The 17,392-nt window shown below is 45.4% G+C and overlaps 1 protein-coding gene across 2 annotated transcripts in view; it reads left to right on the top strand.

Annotated features, from left to right (window-relative positions):
- Positions 1-17,392, top strand: part of LOC119433056 (probable G-protein coupled receptor CG31760) — a 154,001-nt gene that overhangs the window by 113,154 nt on the left and 23,455 nt on the right. For both annotated transcript variants that reach the window (XM_037700206.2, XM_049671317.1), the window contains 4 exons: positions 88-241; positions 12,550-12,659; positions 14,753-14,967; positions 16,114-16,252. In XM_037700206.2, coding sequence (XP_037556134.1) covers positions 88-241; positions 12,550-12,659; positions 14,753-14,967; positions 16,114-16,252 — 618 coding nt within the window. The remainder of the gene's footprint in view (positions 1-87; positions 242-12,549; positions 12,660-14,752; positions 14,968-16,113; positions 16,253-17,392) is intronic.

The raw sequence follows: 17,392 nt of genomic DNA, 5'->3' as shown, positions 1-17,392 counted from the left end.
TTTAAATTATTATCACTCGTTAGTACGAGGCCATTTTGTGCCGGGACAATATGACCTTGCCTGGGGGCTTGTTTCTTTCTCTGGCAGGATATCGCTTTTGACCATATCTGTGATCTGCATCGTGCTGACGATGGTCCTGGCTGGCTACGTGTACCGCTACCGAAAGCTGAAGGTGATCAAGGTGGCCAGCCCCGTCTTCCTCTGCATAACTCTCATTGGCTGCGCCATTATGTACTGTGAGGTGGGTGAAGTTACTGTCGCATTGCGGCTACATGTCTAGCGATTCTGTGCTCAGAACCAGTGCACAATTGAGTATACACTGAAGTAAACTGCTATACATTTGGTCGGGGCGTGTTATGCACAGGCCTTCAACTCCTGGTGCATGATGCCCTCATTGCAATAAAACGCTGCGGCGGTGGCCATAATGCTGCGGGAGGCAGATGTTTACATACGAAGCTCGGCTGTCTATTGCTCAGAAAGCGTCATCTTAGCGGACACGGTAGTGTTTTGTCAAGTGTCCAGAGAACCGATGTCACACACAAACGTGAGCCGAACGCATAACGCTCCTATTAAATACAGTTTGGAGCTTTTCCGAGAGAATAACTGCTAAAAGCACTCTTGACGAAAGCACGTCTTGTCCAGGATGTCAGGTCTATAACGCCTTCTGCTCCGTATGGTAACGCTGGAACGCTATCTGAAAATATGCACGGTTTTGCAAATTTCCCTGCATATACGTTCGCATTTTCTCCTAAGCTAAGGGGCGAGTGATATGTATCTTAGGACCTGTCATAGTTTCGCTAACAGTCCGTACAATTTACTACGCTTTGCCTTGAATCCGAGTAATGCTGCCCAAAAGTGCATACAGGGAAAACCGTGTCAGAGGCTTGTCGTCGCTATTCGACACCATGTCATGTGTTTTCGCACGCAGGGTAAGCAATCTTTCAATTTGCTCAGTTTAATTGTATGTCACCTAGCACTGGCATGGGAAGCCCTCCCTTGAGTATAGCCGAAATGTGTATATATTTGCATCGTGACAATCACGGCACATTGGTTATATTTCTTATGATCACGGGGACAAGCAATTAATTGAGTGTAGTCGCCAGGTTTGTTACATAAAAGTATAACCATTCGTTTACGTTGCAAATATATTCGAACACTCTCGAGTACTATTTTCAAATGACGATAGAACTGCAGCTGCAATGACGTTCCGTATAGTTGAAAAAATTGCACGGATTTCAAGGTTATAAACAGTCCGTACGCCGCGAACGGCTTCTTTTGCGAGAATATTTGGCAGTATGATGCACCTGAAGGGGAAAAAGTGGCTGTCGGACCGTCATCTGTTATGGATCCGTCAGTAAACGTGAAATTGACATGCTCCTGCTATCGGCAAGTTTGGGAAATGTTTCGAGGAGTTTAGCCCGATGGTGCTGCTGATTTCTCAATAATATACGGTATATTCAACGTAACAGAAAGCGTAATCGGCTGTCGCGATGGTTGAGCTAGCCTTGTTCACAGGGAGTAGTAAAGACGGAAATTGCGTTTTGTCAAGCATACACTTCGTCACAGGTCCATCATAGATTTCAAACATGTTTTGCCTGCTCAAGTCATGGTCTTGTGAAATATTGTCAAGTTTATAGAATGCTGCGGGCTGCCACATAATCTGCTATCACAAAGAGGAAACGTACCGTACATAGCAGGAAAAGAGTAAATGAACAATATCCAGAAGCTGTTAACGCACTGTCCAATGTCCACTAAAAGCAACAATAGCCAGGCTTACTACTGTACGGGACATTACGCATATCTTGTGACAACTCATTCTACACCAAAGCTCCGGCTGCATCAAATCGGCAATGCTGCCAGCGCTATACGCCAAGCGATTATACGCTATTGTGTTTGGCACAACGAGCATTAAATGTTGAATGTGTGTACGATACAATGTGCACTGCATTCAGTAATTTAGGGCGCCTGCAAGCTAAACTACCTTTTTATAACATTTTGAATATTTACACTTACTAGGCTTAGGGCACATGTTGTAATTGAGAAATTGAAGCTGAGGAGCAGAGAAGTGACGTTTGCTTAGCAGAAATCCGAAGACACGCGCCACTTTCGAGATATCCGTCCGCAAGATATGCTCAAAAATTCCTCAGCGTTCCACTTAAGATCGTCCCAAACTCTTAGAGACACGATTTTGGGAAAGTTAACTGGTATGCATATCTCGAAACTAGTGCTAGTGCTAGGACTCCTGCTAAACAAACATTACTTCACTACTTATCATGACTACAGCTGCTCTAAAGTAAATAATTATCTCATTTTACGTAATTGTCGAAATGATTGTTAATTTTTTTGTTGATAATGTCTGCCTAGCCAGGCAACCTATGAGGTGTATGCGCTGAAATTCGGCCGCGACACGGCGCTGCGGTGCGTCGGCGCCGGTCGCCATATTTGTGCTTGCTCCGCAGCAAACGATAACGTGTTCGGCCCGGTGTCGCTGTGCAAAGATCTCATGTTTTATCGCGTGTGGTTCCCCTTCTGCAAGAAAGCTGGTATTAAATGTTTCGCTGAATGCGCTGTGTGAACGTGCAAAATAGTGAGCTTGGTGGTGTAGGTGTGAGTTTTGCCTAAATAGGTCAATCGATCTCAGAGTATGCGCTTGCGTGTGAGGACGCGTTAGCAGTGCATGGTGTGGTTCACACTCTTATTCTAACAGGTCAAGGAACAAGCACAACGATGTCTGCATTCGAGGGCAGGTTTCTAAATCTTGCCTACGCAGCCGAATGTGAGAACAAGCATCTGCGATTACGGGCTGTGTAGGTACTGTGTATTGGACTCCGTCGGACTTCAGCCACAGCCGGGATGTCTGCAGCGACTTCTTCCTAAATGCACGAAGGTAGCCTTTACAGCGGATGATGAACAGCTTATCTCTACGGCATTTTACAGGTCGGTGTAAAAGCATAATCGCATGTTAGCAATATTGCCGGTGATCGTGGTGATTCGCAGCCCTGAAACTGCGACGATCAAGCTGGGCATCTCGCTTATTGTTATGTGTTGCCTCGTCGATCGCTGGATTCTAGACGACTAGTAAAATTAACTGGTAAAATCGTGTGCTAGCTAATATGACTATATAGCTTTTCCGCATTTTCAAACGATGATGACGTTGCCATCACGAAGAAATTTCAGCTTCTGTGATGATGAGTGTGATCAAACTCGCAAGGTTGCGCGCTTGAATGATTGTGATTGCAATGTTTTTACTAGACTGCAGCTCAGCGTCGCGCTCCGTGGACGTTTCACGCCCAGTGAACTACGTTGATATCGCGTTTTTAAAAGGACATGTACCAGAGGCAAGCTACGCGCAGTCAACTTGATTACAAAATGACCACAACCACACGCGAACGTACCGTCCGTTTATTAGGCGCGGCGGCTAGGCGAAGGCTACATTCCGCTGACGCATAAGCGTTGCGTACTCGCGACTGCGTACTTGGTAGGGTGCATGGGTTTGAGTTGAGCTGGCTAAACGGGGAGCTAAGGCTTATTTTTCTTTCCTCCACTGCAAAAGCTATTATTATGCATTTAAGAAGGAGATGGTGCAAGGCATGTATACGGGCTTTTGCTGAACCCCGACGGAGTTCAATGTAAGCGCACAGTTCCTGCACAACGGGAATCGCAGATGCTTGTTGGCCGATTCGGCTAGATAAGCACGTCATAGAAACCCGCCCTCGAACGCTGACATCGTTAGGCTTGTTTCTTGACCTGTTCGAACAAGCGCGTAAACCAACCGCTTGCGAGCCGGGACGGACCTGCAAGCGCATACTCGGAGATCAATTTACACATTTGGGCGAAGCTCACACCTACACCACTCAGCTCACTATATTTCACGTTCGCAAAGTACATTGAGAGAAACATTTAACACCAGTTCTCTTGCAGAAGCGGAACCACATGCGATAAAACAAGAGCCCTTTGTACAGCAAGACCGGGCAGAACAACTGCCGTGGTTAAAACTGCCCTTGGTGATCCCGAAACATCTTTTGACAAGCAGACGTATCCTAATAGAGAGGAACTGTAATTTTTTTTCACGTTAGTCTGTCAAAATTTCCATTGCAGACAGAGAAAAATACACTTTTAAAGGCAACACCTTTAATATTATTGAACTTCGTCCTCTTACCATGGAGTATCCAAGGCATGCGAAAGACTGACAAGTATACAGACATGTTAGAAATATCTGCAATGCTTCGGTGACTGAGGAGACTGAGTGTTCCCACCAGCTTTTGCTACAACATCTGTAATGAGCTTAGAAATGGGCCTGCGAGTGTAACGTATGCAGTGCATCAGGGACACGAGACTGCCACTGTAGTGGATACAGATCCGCCATGGAAATTAGGTGCACATTTTTCGCCGGTGCACACGGACAGTTATTCTGTTCAACATGGTGCAACAGCGCCACGTTGGACAGAATAGCCGCCAGAGTTCCGGAGTTGACGCGATCACGCACCATGTATCGACTTGTTTGTCAAGTTATCATCAGTAACAAAGAAAGTAAAATGGAAACAACAACAACAACAACAACAACAACAACAACAACAACAACAACAACAACAACAACAACAACGACAAAGTAAGACCATTCGACAAAACTCCGCAAGGCATCTCGCGCACATACAAAAAGCGATTCACTTGCCTGGCTGCAGATCACCGTCTGTATTCACAAATCGGTTCACAGCGCTTGAACCGATCGTAAGGACAGGTGCCGGCCAATCGTGGTATCGAACATATCGTTAGTTAAGACAGAAAGCCATAGAAAGTAATTCTTAAAAACGAAAAAGCGTTGTGAATTTAGCCCCAGGTAATTTTGCTTTTGAAGACAAGCCGATTCCAGGCGCAGCGACTAATCGTTAGGATTTGACCGACCTTTGGGGAAGTGCCTCAGGCGCAAACAGTCGTGTAGAGTGCTGGTTTTAACGAGCATTCTACAAAGCTGCCCAGAAGCAATGCGCCACCGTTGGCATCTGAATCGGTGTCTTCTGCCATGTGGGATCGATTGCATCTGCGTAATCACTGCGGCCGAGGGCGTTTAGCTTTTTCCGGGAAAGCGACCTTCCCTTCTTTGTTAGTTTATTTGTTGCGTCATTTCAACTCTTTCGGGTTATCTCACTGCACCGGTGCAAGAAAAGAACCTTGCACTGCAGCCGACGCCGGCGGCAGCGATCGGCCGTGGATATTCACGGGAGGCAGAAAACTAGGGCATCATGATGGCCGTGCGCAATACAGCGACTGAAAAACAAAATGCTCGTGGCTGGCTGTATAGCACGCGGAGAGCCGTTCACTTGTTTTTGTTTAGATATTGATATATTTCATTATCATTTTTTTACTTTCGATAGAGCATTATGTTATCTTTACTCAGGGAGTGGCGCGGCACACACACACAAAAAAAAAAAAAAAAAAAAACGGCTTCCTTACGCTCCGCTGTTATTTGCTTCCTGCAGTTATTTACCGTCGTTGTCATACGTTTTGAAGCCAGCCTACTAGTAGAAAGATCTGTCGCGCCGTCTCTGTAGCACGCATGACATTCGAAAACTAACGAGAGTCACGAGCACTGTCAGAACTCGGAAGCGTTCGTGCAACGCAGGTTTTCCTGGGACCCCAGTCCGTGGTCGCTGTGCCCTCGAAAGTTTCCACAACTGCGCGTCTCTGAAAATATAGTTGAGTGAAAAAATTGTTGTGGTAACAGTTGAGGGAATACCCGTTTGCTATACTAGCACCGATAACAGCTAATATTCCACATGAAGGCCAGTGCGTTTGGTGTTTTGAACTAACCTAATTGATAATGACTTCTTTTCTCCAAGAAAGTATGGATAAAATAGGAAAAGAGGGCACTTGATCCCCGATTAGGCATTCCAGATGATGTTTGTTTGGCCATAATATACATCAGCCATTTGAAGAAGCTGTAAAACCTTACGTGCTGATTGGTTTGGCGGCTTATACAATGTAGTTATGTTCCAGTTCGGGCGAGACGTCGTGCTTGCAATAAATCAATTATTTCGAGTAAAACACCATTGTGTCCCTTGAGTTTTCCCATGTTTGCTTTTTTTACATCGCATTTTTGCTTGAGTTTGTTGATTTGCATTTTTTTACCACGGACATAAAGGAGAAAGCTCTGAGCCCGACGACAGGATTTACGCTGGTCGGTGTCTGGTGGGACCTTAGCTGTACATTTCTTTTCCTTTACGAGTGCGTCATCATCCTTATTTCAGTCGAGGATCTATACTGTAACGCTTGGTTTCACTAAAGGTTCCGATGAAAGTTCGTCTGGTGAGGTAACATGACGATGAAGAAGTTGCGGTCGCTGACAAAGTCAATGTGAAAAAAAAACAGATATATTTCGGAGCCCGTACGGTTTCCTTGGTCATATTGACCAAGAAACCTGTATGGGCTTCAAAACGTCTGTTTTTTTCTCCTTGACTTAGTAAGTGACAACAACTTCCTCTTCAACAGTTAGTTTCAAAAATGGCACTGCACTGTGTTGGTTGTCGACAAACAAATTGGCAGGTTGCTTTGTGGAAGGCAAGAACGGTCGTACACCCGTCAGCAAACGTTTACAGAATATAGGTGGCGGAAATAAATAAATAAATAAATATTTATGTGCTCGCATTCACAGAAAAACGTTCTTGCGCTAGAACTGCATGCTCTTAAGAGCAGGTGTCAAGCAACCGTTATGTGGGACACATTAGAGAGTTTTAGATTAGGGGGACGTAAGCGTAGGGGCCCTCTAATTTAAAACTCTCGATTATTTACGAAAGCGGCTGGCCGACGGCAAATATCGCTTACGAATGAGAAGCTTTCTGAATACGGCCTCTGATTTCTTTCGTAGCCGAGTTGTGCAGCTGTGGCGGCCTAGAGTAGTGAAGTACAGCATGAACTTCGACTTATAAACACTGCAGTGTACCCACCACTTTCAGGATGCAGACCTGTTAGAGGTGACGAGAAAACTTGCTTTGTTTGAAGCACTCGATCGAGCTCCTTTGTAGATTCTCCACGTGTGTTAGTCCAAAAATGGCCGACTCACTCTGACAGCATTAACACTGCGGCAAGGCAGCACTGCCTTATGCAGTGAGTTGCTTTATGCTTTCGAAGTGCAATATTTAAAAATTAAGAAGCCTCTGACTGTATTTATGCGGCCAAAGCATGAAAACTATGTGGATTGAGCTTTACAGTTCAACACATGACCTGCATTCTGGTTTAGCACTGCAAAAGCTCACTCATAACGTGTTGCATTGTATCGTTGTCTTGCCTACTGATGCGAAGGAACGGCACAAGTGCCTGCAATTGCATAGCACACAGGGCTTTTGTTTTGAGTCAGTTGCGAATGCCAATGCCGGATGATAGCTTGCTGTCCCTAACGAATGTTAATTAAACCTAAATTCTGTGGCTTTAAGTGCGAAAAATCATGATCTGATTATGAGGCACGCCGTAGTGGGGGGACTCCAGTTAATTTTGGCCACCTGGGGTTTATTTTATTATTATATGGTACGTAGTAGATGTAATAATAAGATAAAACAAACCCCAGGACCACCTGCGGTTCTTTAACGTGCACCTAAATGTAAGCACACGAGAGGTTTTGCATTCCGCCCCACGGGAATGTGTCCGCCGTGGCTGGGATCGAACCCGCGACATCGAGCACAGCAGCGCAACGCCACGCCATAGGCACTGCGCATCCGCGGCGCGTCGCTAACGAAGGTGACACCAACACTAGCGTGTGAAAGGACGGATGATTCATACCAAGAACGGCGAAGAAATACCTTGAGGAAGGCAAACGGAGGATCTCGATTTTTGTTCATCACGACCATATAAAGCCAACAGGCAATAAAGCCATGGAAGGCATAGCGGCAATTAGCAGTGGTTGAAATTGATACGTAGAAAATAATGAAGAAAAGAGAAATGAAAGTGGTCGAAAATATAACTTGTCGCTGGTGGGGACCGAACCCACAACATTGGAATTACGCGTAATGCGTTAGACTAAACGGGAACTGCGCGGACACGGCCAAGCAATTTTCTAAAGCAGTGGCACGACGCTTCATCTGTCAGGCCGCAATTTCGATGAAATAAAAATTCATATTCCACAGTCAAACTGACGGTCACCCGGAGATATAGAGAGTCATATATCATTCACACTCTAACCGATAGGTATAATTATTTCATAGCTCTTGAATCCATTCGCTTACTAATCAGTGATCACATAAATATACCCAGTACTTGTAACATCTTTTTTCCAGACACATGTGTATGCATTATATTTCAGTTTTGATTTGTAATCTTAACCAAACCATCCGTTCCCACCTATATATTAATCACACAAATTTAATCAGTAGCCTTTAATTTGCAACTTTTTTTCCAGACACATGTGTGTGCACTCTCTTTCAGTTTTGATTTGTACTCTTACTCGACGAACCATTCTTCCCCACCTCTCCCTTCTCCCAGCATTTTACGAATTCCAGAGAGATTAGTTGAATAGTTCCTGCTCTCTCACAAAACCAGACCAACGTTATTTCCTGGTTTCGGTTGTTATCTCCACTCCTCGATAGTACCCAAAACCAGTACCGCCCTTGTTCGCGTTTGCTCTCATAACTCCAGAAACTTCTATTTGTCCCTCCACCTGTCATTTCCAATCCGTCTACTACCCCCCCCCCCCCCCCCTTTTTTTTTAAGCTACGTTAGCTACGCGCACATAACAACGCTGCTAAGGAAAGCAGTTGCTGCCCTGACGAAAACAAGTCCACAAAATGTCCTTGGCGAAATGTGGGCCTAAAGCGACATTGCTCGTTCGACTACACCTCATCTTGTCACATTTGGGCACATAGGACTGGAGTGACCTGCATGCCGAGCTTCCTGACATGTGAACAGAAACTCTTCTAAAAGGAGCTTACTTTCAGAATTCATTGTACGCAGAGTTGTTTGCTGTATTATGGCCCTATTGTCACTGCCTTTGGAGTAATATTTAATATCCACGAAAAGTCCCGCGTGTGACGGCATTCTACTACCCCAATTGTCGAGTGCTTGCAAGCGTGAACGAACTTCAATAGGATATTAGACCACATGTATGAAGTACACAAAGCACGGAAGGATTTGGAGCATTAGATATGGGGCGAGATTACATTCTGCCGTATCACGAAGCAGAGCCCTCAGGGGTGATATAATATTTTGGTAGCTGCTAGCGTCTTTCGCCTTGATTTGGAGGCCAGCGTCTGCGTGCCCGATACCCGATTAGGATCTCCGCTCACACAGAGGCCAGTGAGAGTGCGCCCTTAAACGCGACGCAAAGAGTACGTATACAGACGAACGCCGTGGCGTGATATTGCTACACGACGCATACGTTGGTCATCTGGAAATTTTACGGGCCGCGTGTGCCGGGGAAATACTTAATTTGCATTTGGCTTCAGATGGAGGTACGTGGGGGCGCTTAGCCATGTGAGCAATACAGCTCCCTTTCTCGGCAAAATTTTGGGCAATTTTTTAGCGTGTAGAGAACATGTGCTTGATGGCACAGTGTTGGTAGAAGAAGAGTGAACCCTGTAGAATAATAGTTGATCACCCTTGTATCTTCAAAGATGGCCTCCCAACATTTAGTAAAATATGAGCCGCTGTAGACAAAGAAGCTATGCCAGGACCGGGGTGCATATATTGAAAATCTCGAAAGCACAGTGCCTTAGCAACCGCGGTTGAACACGATTGGCAGAAATGCCGCCGGCGACGCTCGACGCCCATCTGCAACCGCTGTGGGAGTACGCCGCGCCACCTAACGCCTTTTACGCTAACCTAGCCTAATTTAACCTAACCTAACCTAACCTAACTAACCTAACCTAACCTAACCTAACCTAACATAACCTATCGTGGGCGACGCGCAAAGGCAATAATCCTCACGGCGTGACTTCAGAGCGTCGCCGGCAGCATTTCAGCCAATCGCGTTCAACCGCGGTTGCTTCTTGATTTTCAATATACGTGACCGGGGCCGACCCCGGAGCTTCGCCTGTGAAAGGTAGGACTTCATCGGAGTGTTTGTTTAAATAAATAAATAAATAAGCAAGCAAGCAAGCAAACAAACAAAAACGTGCGAGATTGGGTCATAGCGTCTTGTAAAAAACAATGCTTGACTGCCATGTCGCGAAAATAGCCCACTCAAAATTTGCAGTCTGGAACGGCTGAATCTGCAGCTTCCGGGTTCCCCCCTTACTTGAGCACACTCGATCGCTCCTTGTCCCGTGCTTCACAGCAAGTTCTTGAGGCCAACAAGTATGTAAGAGTATAAGCTCTTAGTGGACGAGTTTCGATAAGTTTTTTAAAAGGCAACGCTGGTGATTGTAAGTCATGGAAGTGGTTATGAACTTTTCAGCGCTTTCTGTCACCTGTAATATACTACAGCTTGCATAAGAACGCCAAAAAATTATTTTAATTAAGCGAAACCCACCTCATCGAAATTGACATTAGAATGTGCAGTCCAGACATCTGTTACTACCGACATTAGTGGTGACATACTAAACAGGCGCTTGCCGCCAGCAGTAGTTTTGGCAGCAACATCGTCTGACTGCGTCTTCGATTGCAACAAATTCTGAAAGTGCTTTTGCCGCACGGCTCTTCATAAGAGAGAGAGAAAGAGAACAATAAAACAAAACGATCGCGCTTATGGTTGCCGCCGAAACGTTTACGCAAGTAAATAAGTTGAATGCAGTCGCTTATGGTTGTAGAAACCTTACAGACTTTCTTACAGCTTCACAAAATGTTTGCACCAGCGCTACTCCTCTGATGCTGACCTAAGGAAAGGCAACACAAGCTGGCTAGTAAGTTTCATCCTTTCGAGAGCACGGATTGAGTGTGCGCGCGCAAAGCTTTAAAGATAATTTACGGCAAAACTATGATGATAATTTATCGGCTTCCCTTTTGAAACAGTGCGTTGACAAATGATCACCTAGCCTGCTTGAGTTAATCAGGTATGCTATAACATGCGTTTCATTCTAACATTTCTGTGTATACATCTCCATAAGATGGCGGTCCCACTCCAGTGGCACGAGCCCCCCGTTTTCAGTACTTTTGGAGCAATCGTGGCGGCTCTTCTACTTAGGATATAAGGTTGTCGTATATACAATAAAAAAAGCCTAATTCTTGCAGATTCTAACTTTTGGATAATTTGCTTTTGAAAATTGCCAAATATCGCAATCTTCTGTTGTAAACAGCCCGACAACTACATGCTCAAGGAAGCTAAATTTTGGATAAAATAGAGTTCAAGGAATTTACATTTAGGACGCAAAATTTCATTCATGTACCTTTATTAGTTTTCCTAATAATGCTGCTGAAATTAAGCAATATTTATAATTCTGGTTCTACTTTTGCCTATTTTTGCGGGAATGTACTAAAGCTACGAAGTTATGGTTTAAAACTCAGACTCCCGAGTTTTACTTCCGCGAAACCAACATTCTCCCAGATCATCAGTCAGGGGTTTTGAGTAGCGATAGTCCTTACATCATTGATTAGAAAGCCTTGTCCCAAAATAAAGAAGTGTTTGTCCTTTGCCAAAAAGTGCGAAAATCAAACTTTAGCGCCAACGCATAGTTCTTGACTGCACCATACTAGATCACCAGAAAATGCATATCTTATCTAGACTGTCTTACTTCATGAATTTTTGATGCCATATGTACAGGCTTTTTCAAACGTACACGAGCTACGTAGCGTGCAACCACCAGGCTTTTTAACTGAGTTCCTGTGGTATGCCCCAGGTTACAATACCCTGGGGTATCAAAAGAACCCTCGTAGTCATCATCCAGAGGTCAGGTGTGCCAGGAGCCCACGGAAACCACACCGCAAAGCTGAACAACATACATTGTGAATGCACGGAGTAATCTGTATACTTTTGACAAAGGCTGTACGTTAAGGGCAGTGGGTTTGTGCGCCTCTGAATGCATGGAAAATTGACCTTCTACGTTGCGAAACTTCTTTGCATGCGTTTTTTCCTGGCTGGCTCGTTCTTAGAGCCAAATGTACTGTGCGTGTGGCCGCTAACAGATTTCACTGCTCTCTTAAGACAGCAGTTCGAATTTTAATTTCACTTTTGTATATTTCTACAGTTGGTGAGTAAATTGAGAAACTTCGTGCGCCCTCATTTTGATGATAATTCAGCTGTTCGTTCACTATTACGCCCATCACAACATTCGTATTTCAGAGAACTTACTCCACGCATACGTTATTGTTCATATACAAGGTATTTATAATTTGGTGGTGCTGTGACGAGTCGGATTTCTTGATGCGGGTAAAGAATATAAACGAAAACGTGTGTCTACCAGTGAGAGGCACATAAAGGGACCTTGCCACTTCCATATGACTTAAGTGCCTAAATCCTTGGCATCATTCGATGGGCAGCGTATCTGTAACACTGAAAAGAACCCGCAAAACACTGGGCAGTTCAAGCTGTAGCGGTGCGAAGTTAAGAACGCTGGCTGCCCTGCCTGACTCGCACAGTTGTTTGGAATCAATCGCCCTTTATGATGTTGGTGTGATGACTGAATGTTGCAGATGGCAGCTATATTTCCCGTGCTCGACGTCTACTGTTGTGTGGCTACCAAGTGGACTCGCCACATGGGCTTCTGCATAACCTACAGCACGCTCCTGCTGAAGACCTGGAGGCAAGCATACTCACACTGTGTCTTAGTGTTCGTGGTGAAATCCATGTTGTCTGCCATGCTCGCTGACGAAAAATATCAAAACTACTTATTAGGAGATGTCGTGATTTGTACGTTGTTTATCTAGACTGCTGTGTTCAATTTAATTGAATTCTGGCGTTTTACGTGCCAAAACCACGATGTGATAAAGAATGCTGAAAAAAATGACATATCTCGCTTGTAACATATATGGTATTTTTAAGACTTTGGAATTGATACCATCAATGCCAGATGAATATGATAACTTCAAGGAATTAATACATTTCCTGATGCCGTTAGAACTGAAGGTGATTGCGGGCATGGTATGGTAATTTAAACATGGGAATTCAGGGAGTTCACCATTGGGTTCCTTGGTAAACACGGAAGAGAATGTATGTTTAAACACTTCGTAGATTTCATGATCAGGAATACGATTATTTTACTTGTCCCACAGTGCTAGTGGTTGAGAATGCTTTGAATTTAAAGTATTCCAGAACTATTAAATATGTAATATATTTAATTATTATTTTAAACATTTAAATATTCAAATATTTAAAATTTATTTCAATGTATATTTAAAATATTCACGCATAGGTGATCCGAAATTCTGATTTCTAGGCACTGGGGAGTAAGGTATTTACGTCTAGTTGGGCTTTCTGCAGCTTGTTTATTTTTTTTCTCACTCATTTTATCTCTTGTCAGTTCTGCATGTCTTGCCTCGCGCTTGCAAGGGAATGTTATGCACGTGTACGAATGTACATTGTTCCGCTAACATCTAAGAACGCTCTGGGAAGCATGCCACCAACATAGCAGTCGACCACTCTGGGACGTGCGCTCGTCGCGCGCGGAATGGGCCTGTTCCGGGAACTGCACTGCCTAGCCAAATCAGTATACGTGCTTCAGATCGGCTCTGTGTTTGGGCGTCGGTCTCTGACCCTCGTATTTTCAAACAGGCCTCGACTCGAAGCTCTTAATACGGTTGTGTTAAGACCTGAAACAAAGTGAAAGTCACATTGTTTAGCGTGCTAACACACCGTAATAAGTATGAACCAACTATTCCAGCAACAAGAAGTGTCGAAGCTCTTTCTCGACTGCGCTGAGTGCATCACATCACCGCTCCTCGAAGAAAATAAACCACGCTGCAATAACGCTTCATGGTGATTCTAACGATGAGGAGTTCCTTGAGAAACGCACATCCATTCCAGTGCCTACGGCTAGAAACTCAGAGACCATGGTTCCAAAAATTTTCGTGCAGCAATCACCGTGGAGTGAATGAAGTTCAATAATCAGCTCAATCGAAGGGCGGCGCTGCCGTCAAATTTCTTGAGTCGAGGTGGATTGTCGAGCGGAAGGATGTTCTAGAATACGGGGGTCACCGAAAGCCTCAGTTGTCTGGTTCTTGGAAATCACGGCTCCCGAGCCCACAAACCTTATACTTCTTTCTCAGTTTCGAGACATAAATTTGCTGTTCTTCTGCCTCACATTTCTTTACCTTTACACGGTCCTCGATACCTGCTCTTACTTTCGTACGTGAATGTGCCCGTGTGGTTTTTTATTGTTTCAACGTGGTGAGATTAGCGACACCTATAAACCCCGTGTTATAGATATGTCCCTTCAAGCGATGCTCCACCTCGACTTAACAAAGTGGCTGGTTGCATCGTTCTTCGACTGAACTGATCACTGCATTTCAATGACACTCCTCGACAATTTCTGAAAGAAACTTTTGCAGCAAGTTCTCGGTTTTCGCTCAAATGCGCAGGAGTGGAGGTGGCTTTCTCAAGCAACTCCGAGTCATAGGAATCACCGAGGTGCTTTCTGTAAGTGCAATGTCTTCTTTAGTCGAGGAGATGCGCTGTACCGCCGCTCGATGGAGTTGAGGAACAGCTCTGAGTCGAGGCCTGTTTGAGAATACGAGTTTACCCAGTACCGGACAATGCCCTTCAGCACAGCAGGCGCGCATGCGTATCTTACACTGGTAAAATTAACCTGTTATTGTTACCTGTCATTACAGGCACTCTTATTTGCTTTGCTCGTCACATGTTCTCTGTAGTTTACACTGGGCCCATTCTGCGTTGCAGGGTGTCGCTGACGTACCGCGTCAAGTCAGCGCACAAGCTGAAGCTGACAGATAAGCAGCTGTTGCAGTGGCTGTTCCCAATACTGCTTGAGATGGCGATCTATCTGGGGACTTGGACCATTTCTTCTCCACCCGATGGCATCTATCTCAAAGACTGGCATGGGCTCAAGTTTAAGCAGTGCGAATACAACTGGTGGGATCACACCATGGCCATCGGTGATTCTTGTCGTTTTCTTGTCCCACGTGCCCGTTTTGTTTCACATGGTAGTTCTTTCCGCATGCTAGGCTGCCTGATTAATAGGGCCGTAAGCATTTATTTACTCCATTGGAACAGATGGTCAGCTGTATGCAGCTCAGGATAAACACTTTTTTCAAAGCTTTAGGTCCAGGCAGTCAGCTGAACCCATCACAACGCATCGGCGACGCCTACAAGGAGTCCGAGACGAAGGCGATTCATAGCTATTGTTGATATTTTCTTTCTTTCTTTTCTTTATTTCTTTTTTTAGTTAGAAGGAATTGCTGTAAGACACACTGAAATATAAAGTGCAACTACTGCAATAATGTCTGACCAACCGCTTCTTGTGTCACCCTGAGGCTCTCGTTGATCGGCACATCTGCCTTTAATCTGCCCTCCAACAGAAACATAAAAACAATAACTTTTATTAGAGTCGCGCATGTTGCTGGCATAAAAACTCTGCCCTCTTACACTTCAAGGAAAGTTTGCTCCTTTTGGGGCTTATGCTTGTCCCCCCAAAATAATTGTAATCTCATTTCCGTACGTTTACTTTAACGCTGCGTCTCCGGTAGTTTCAGGTCACGAACGCAGTGTGTGTATAAGCGTGACATAGCATTTTTGACAGGAAAGTAGCTAGCGAAGAAAGGAAAGAGACGCAAGCAAGATAGGGGAAAATTATTTTTAGGGGACGAGGTAAGCCCCAATGGGTGCAAACTTTTTGTTAGAGCACACATCCCTTATTAGTTTGTCATTATTAAAATAAAGTGAAAACAAATCATTCCCTAGCTGTAGGAAGGAAATCCTCACGAGCCATGATTGTGTTGTTATGCCTTATCTCAACCGACAAAACAAGAAGCCTTGTTCAAGTGTACATTTACGTGCTACTTTATTTATCTGATGATTCGCAGACACGGACTCTTAGCACTCCCTTCAAACTTCATTGTCCATGTTAGTAGGGTCATCGCTTACCAACGGCCTTTGTAAATTAATCATTATCCGGCCAACCAAACAGTTGTTTTCCGGGATCGCAACTGAAACGTTTTTCGCACATTCAAGGGGGCGCCGTGACGTCGTCGTTCAGCGAGCTCGCTCTGATAAGCGTGCCTCCGTTTCCTGTCCTCTCGCAGGGGAGTTCCTCTTCCTTTTGTGGGGCATCAGGGTCTGCTACAACGTGCGCAACGCCGAGTCCTTTTTCAACGAGGCGAAGCACATCAGCTGGGCAATCTACAACATTACCATAGTCAACCTCATCATGATGCTGATTCAGTAAGCAGCCTTGACGTTACCGTCCCCCTCCTCCACTTTACCTCGGTGATCCGCGCGCGCGACCGGCACGCGTGGCTTCGTGAGGACAGCTCGCCGGCGCCCGATAAGAGCGGCATGTTGCCCTTGTTGCTCCCCGCCGGATTCTCCGCTGCGTCGGCGGGTGCCTTGCACATGCAGAACCTCCCCTCCTCGCCTGTGGTGGCGTCACACTTTGCGCGCCACGCGGGGGAGCGCGTTGCGTGCGCCACAAGTTGACCGCTCCGACATTCTTATCGGCCTTCGCCGGAATCCGCGCCAATTTACTTGCCGATTCGCTCTATCATTGTAGCTCCAGCATCATGCGCCGACAAGCATCGGCAACAACGCCCGCGGCGAAGGCACCTGGTGCCGCTTATCTGGACGTCGAACGGCAAGGGCACCGTGGCGTGCTGGTGATTGCCGTGTGGCACGTCCGTAGACTTCGTGGGCGGAACGAGTGTGGCTCTTGTACGCGGGGAGCCTCCGGTGATTTTCGCAAACTCCTGCGTAAGGCGCTTGCCTTACTTCTGAGGCACTGATCGTGGCCAATTACGAGAAATCCGCGAAAGAGGCGTTGCTAATAGCAGCGGCAGCGGTTGTGGTGAGTCGCCATCCGGCATGCGTAATCATTGCTGCCGAGAACAGAAACGCGGAAGTTGACTGCCCAAGGCCCAGCTTTTATATTCTTCCCTGCTTGCGCAATTGCACCACTTATCGTGTTACTGATCTCACAGCTGCATGCGATTAAAGACCATGCATGGCTCACGTCTGTTATCTAACTCGCGTATCTCTAATGAGCTCGTAATATTTCTTCATGGTGTCTGGTTGCTCGGTAGGTATCTGGAAAGTTGCATTACCGAGAAAGTAAGATATGAAATGCTTACTTTTAGGCTGCCTGAAAATGACCGTTATCTTACAGATGATTGGCTTATGATGGCTATGTAATGGTGCACGTAGCATTATCATTAAATGAAACTGCGGCTGCTCTGTAGTGATTTCATGACTGACAGTAAACAATGGGCTGTAGTTTTTCTGAGATGGTAACCATTTCTAACGACGATGAGCGCCCTGCCAGCAGTGTCCGTATTATAGGTATATTGAGCTGTGTTTGTGCTGCTGGTG

This window comes from Dermacentor silvarum, chromosome 1 (assembly GCF_013339745.2).
Source record: "Dermacentor silvarum isolate Dsil-2018 chromosome 1, BIME_Dsil_1.4, whole genome shotgun sequence".
Classification (NCBI taxonomy): Eukaryota; Metazoa; Arthropoda; class Arachnida; order Ixodida; family Ixodidae; genus Dermacentor; species Dermacentor silvarum.
This window is presented reverse-complemented; position numbering and strand designations above follow the sequence as displayed.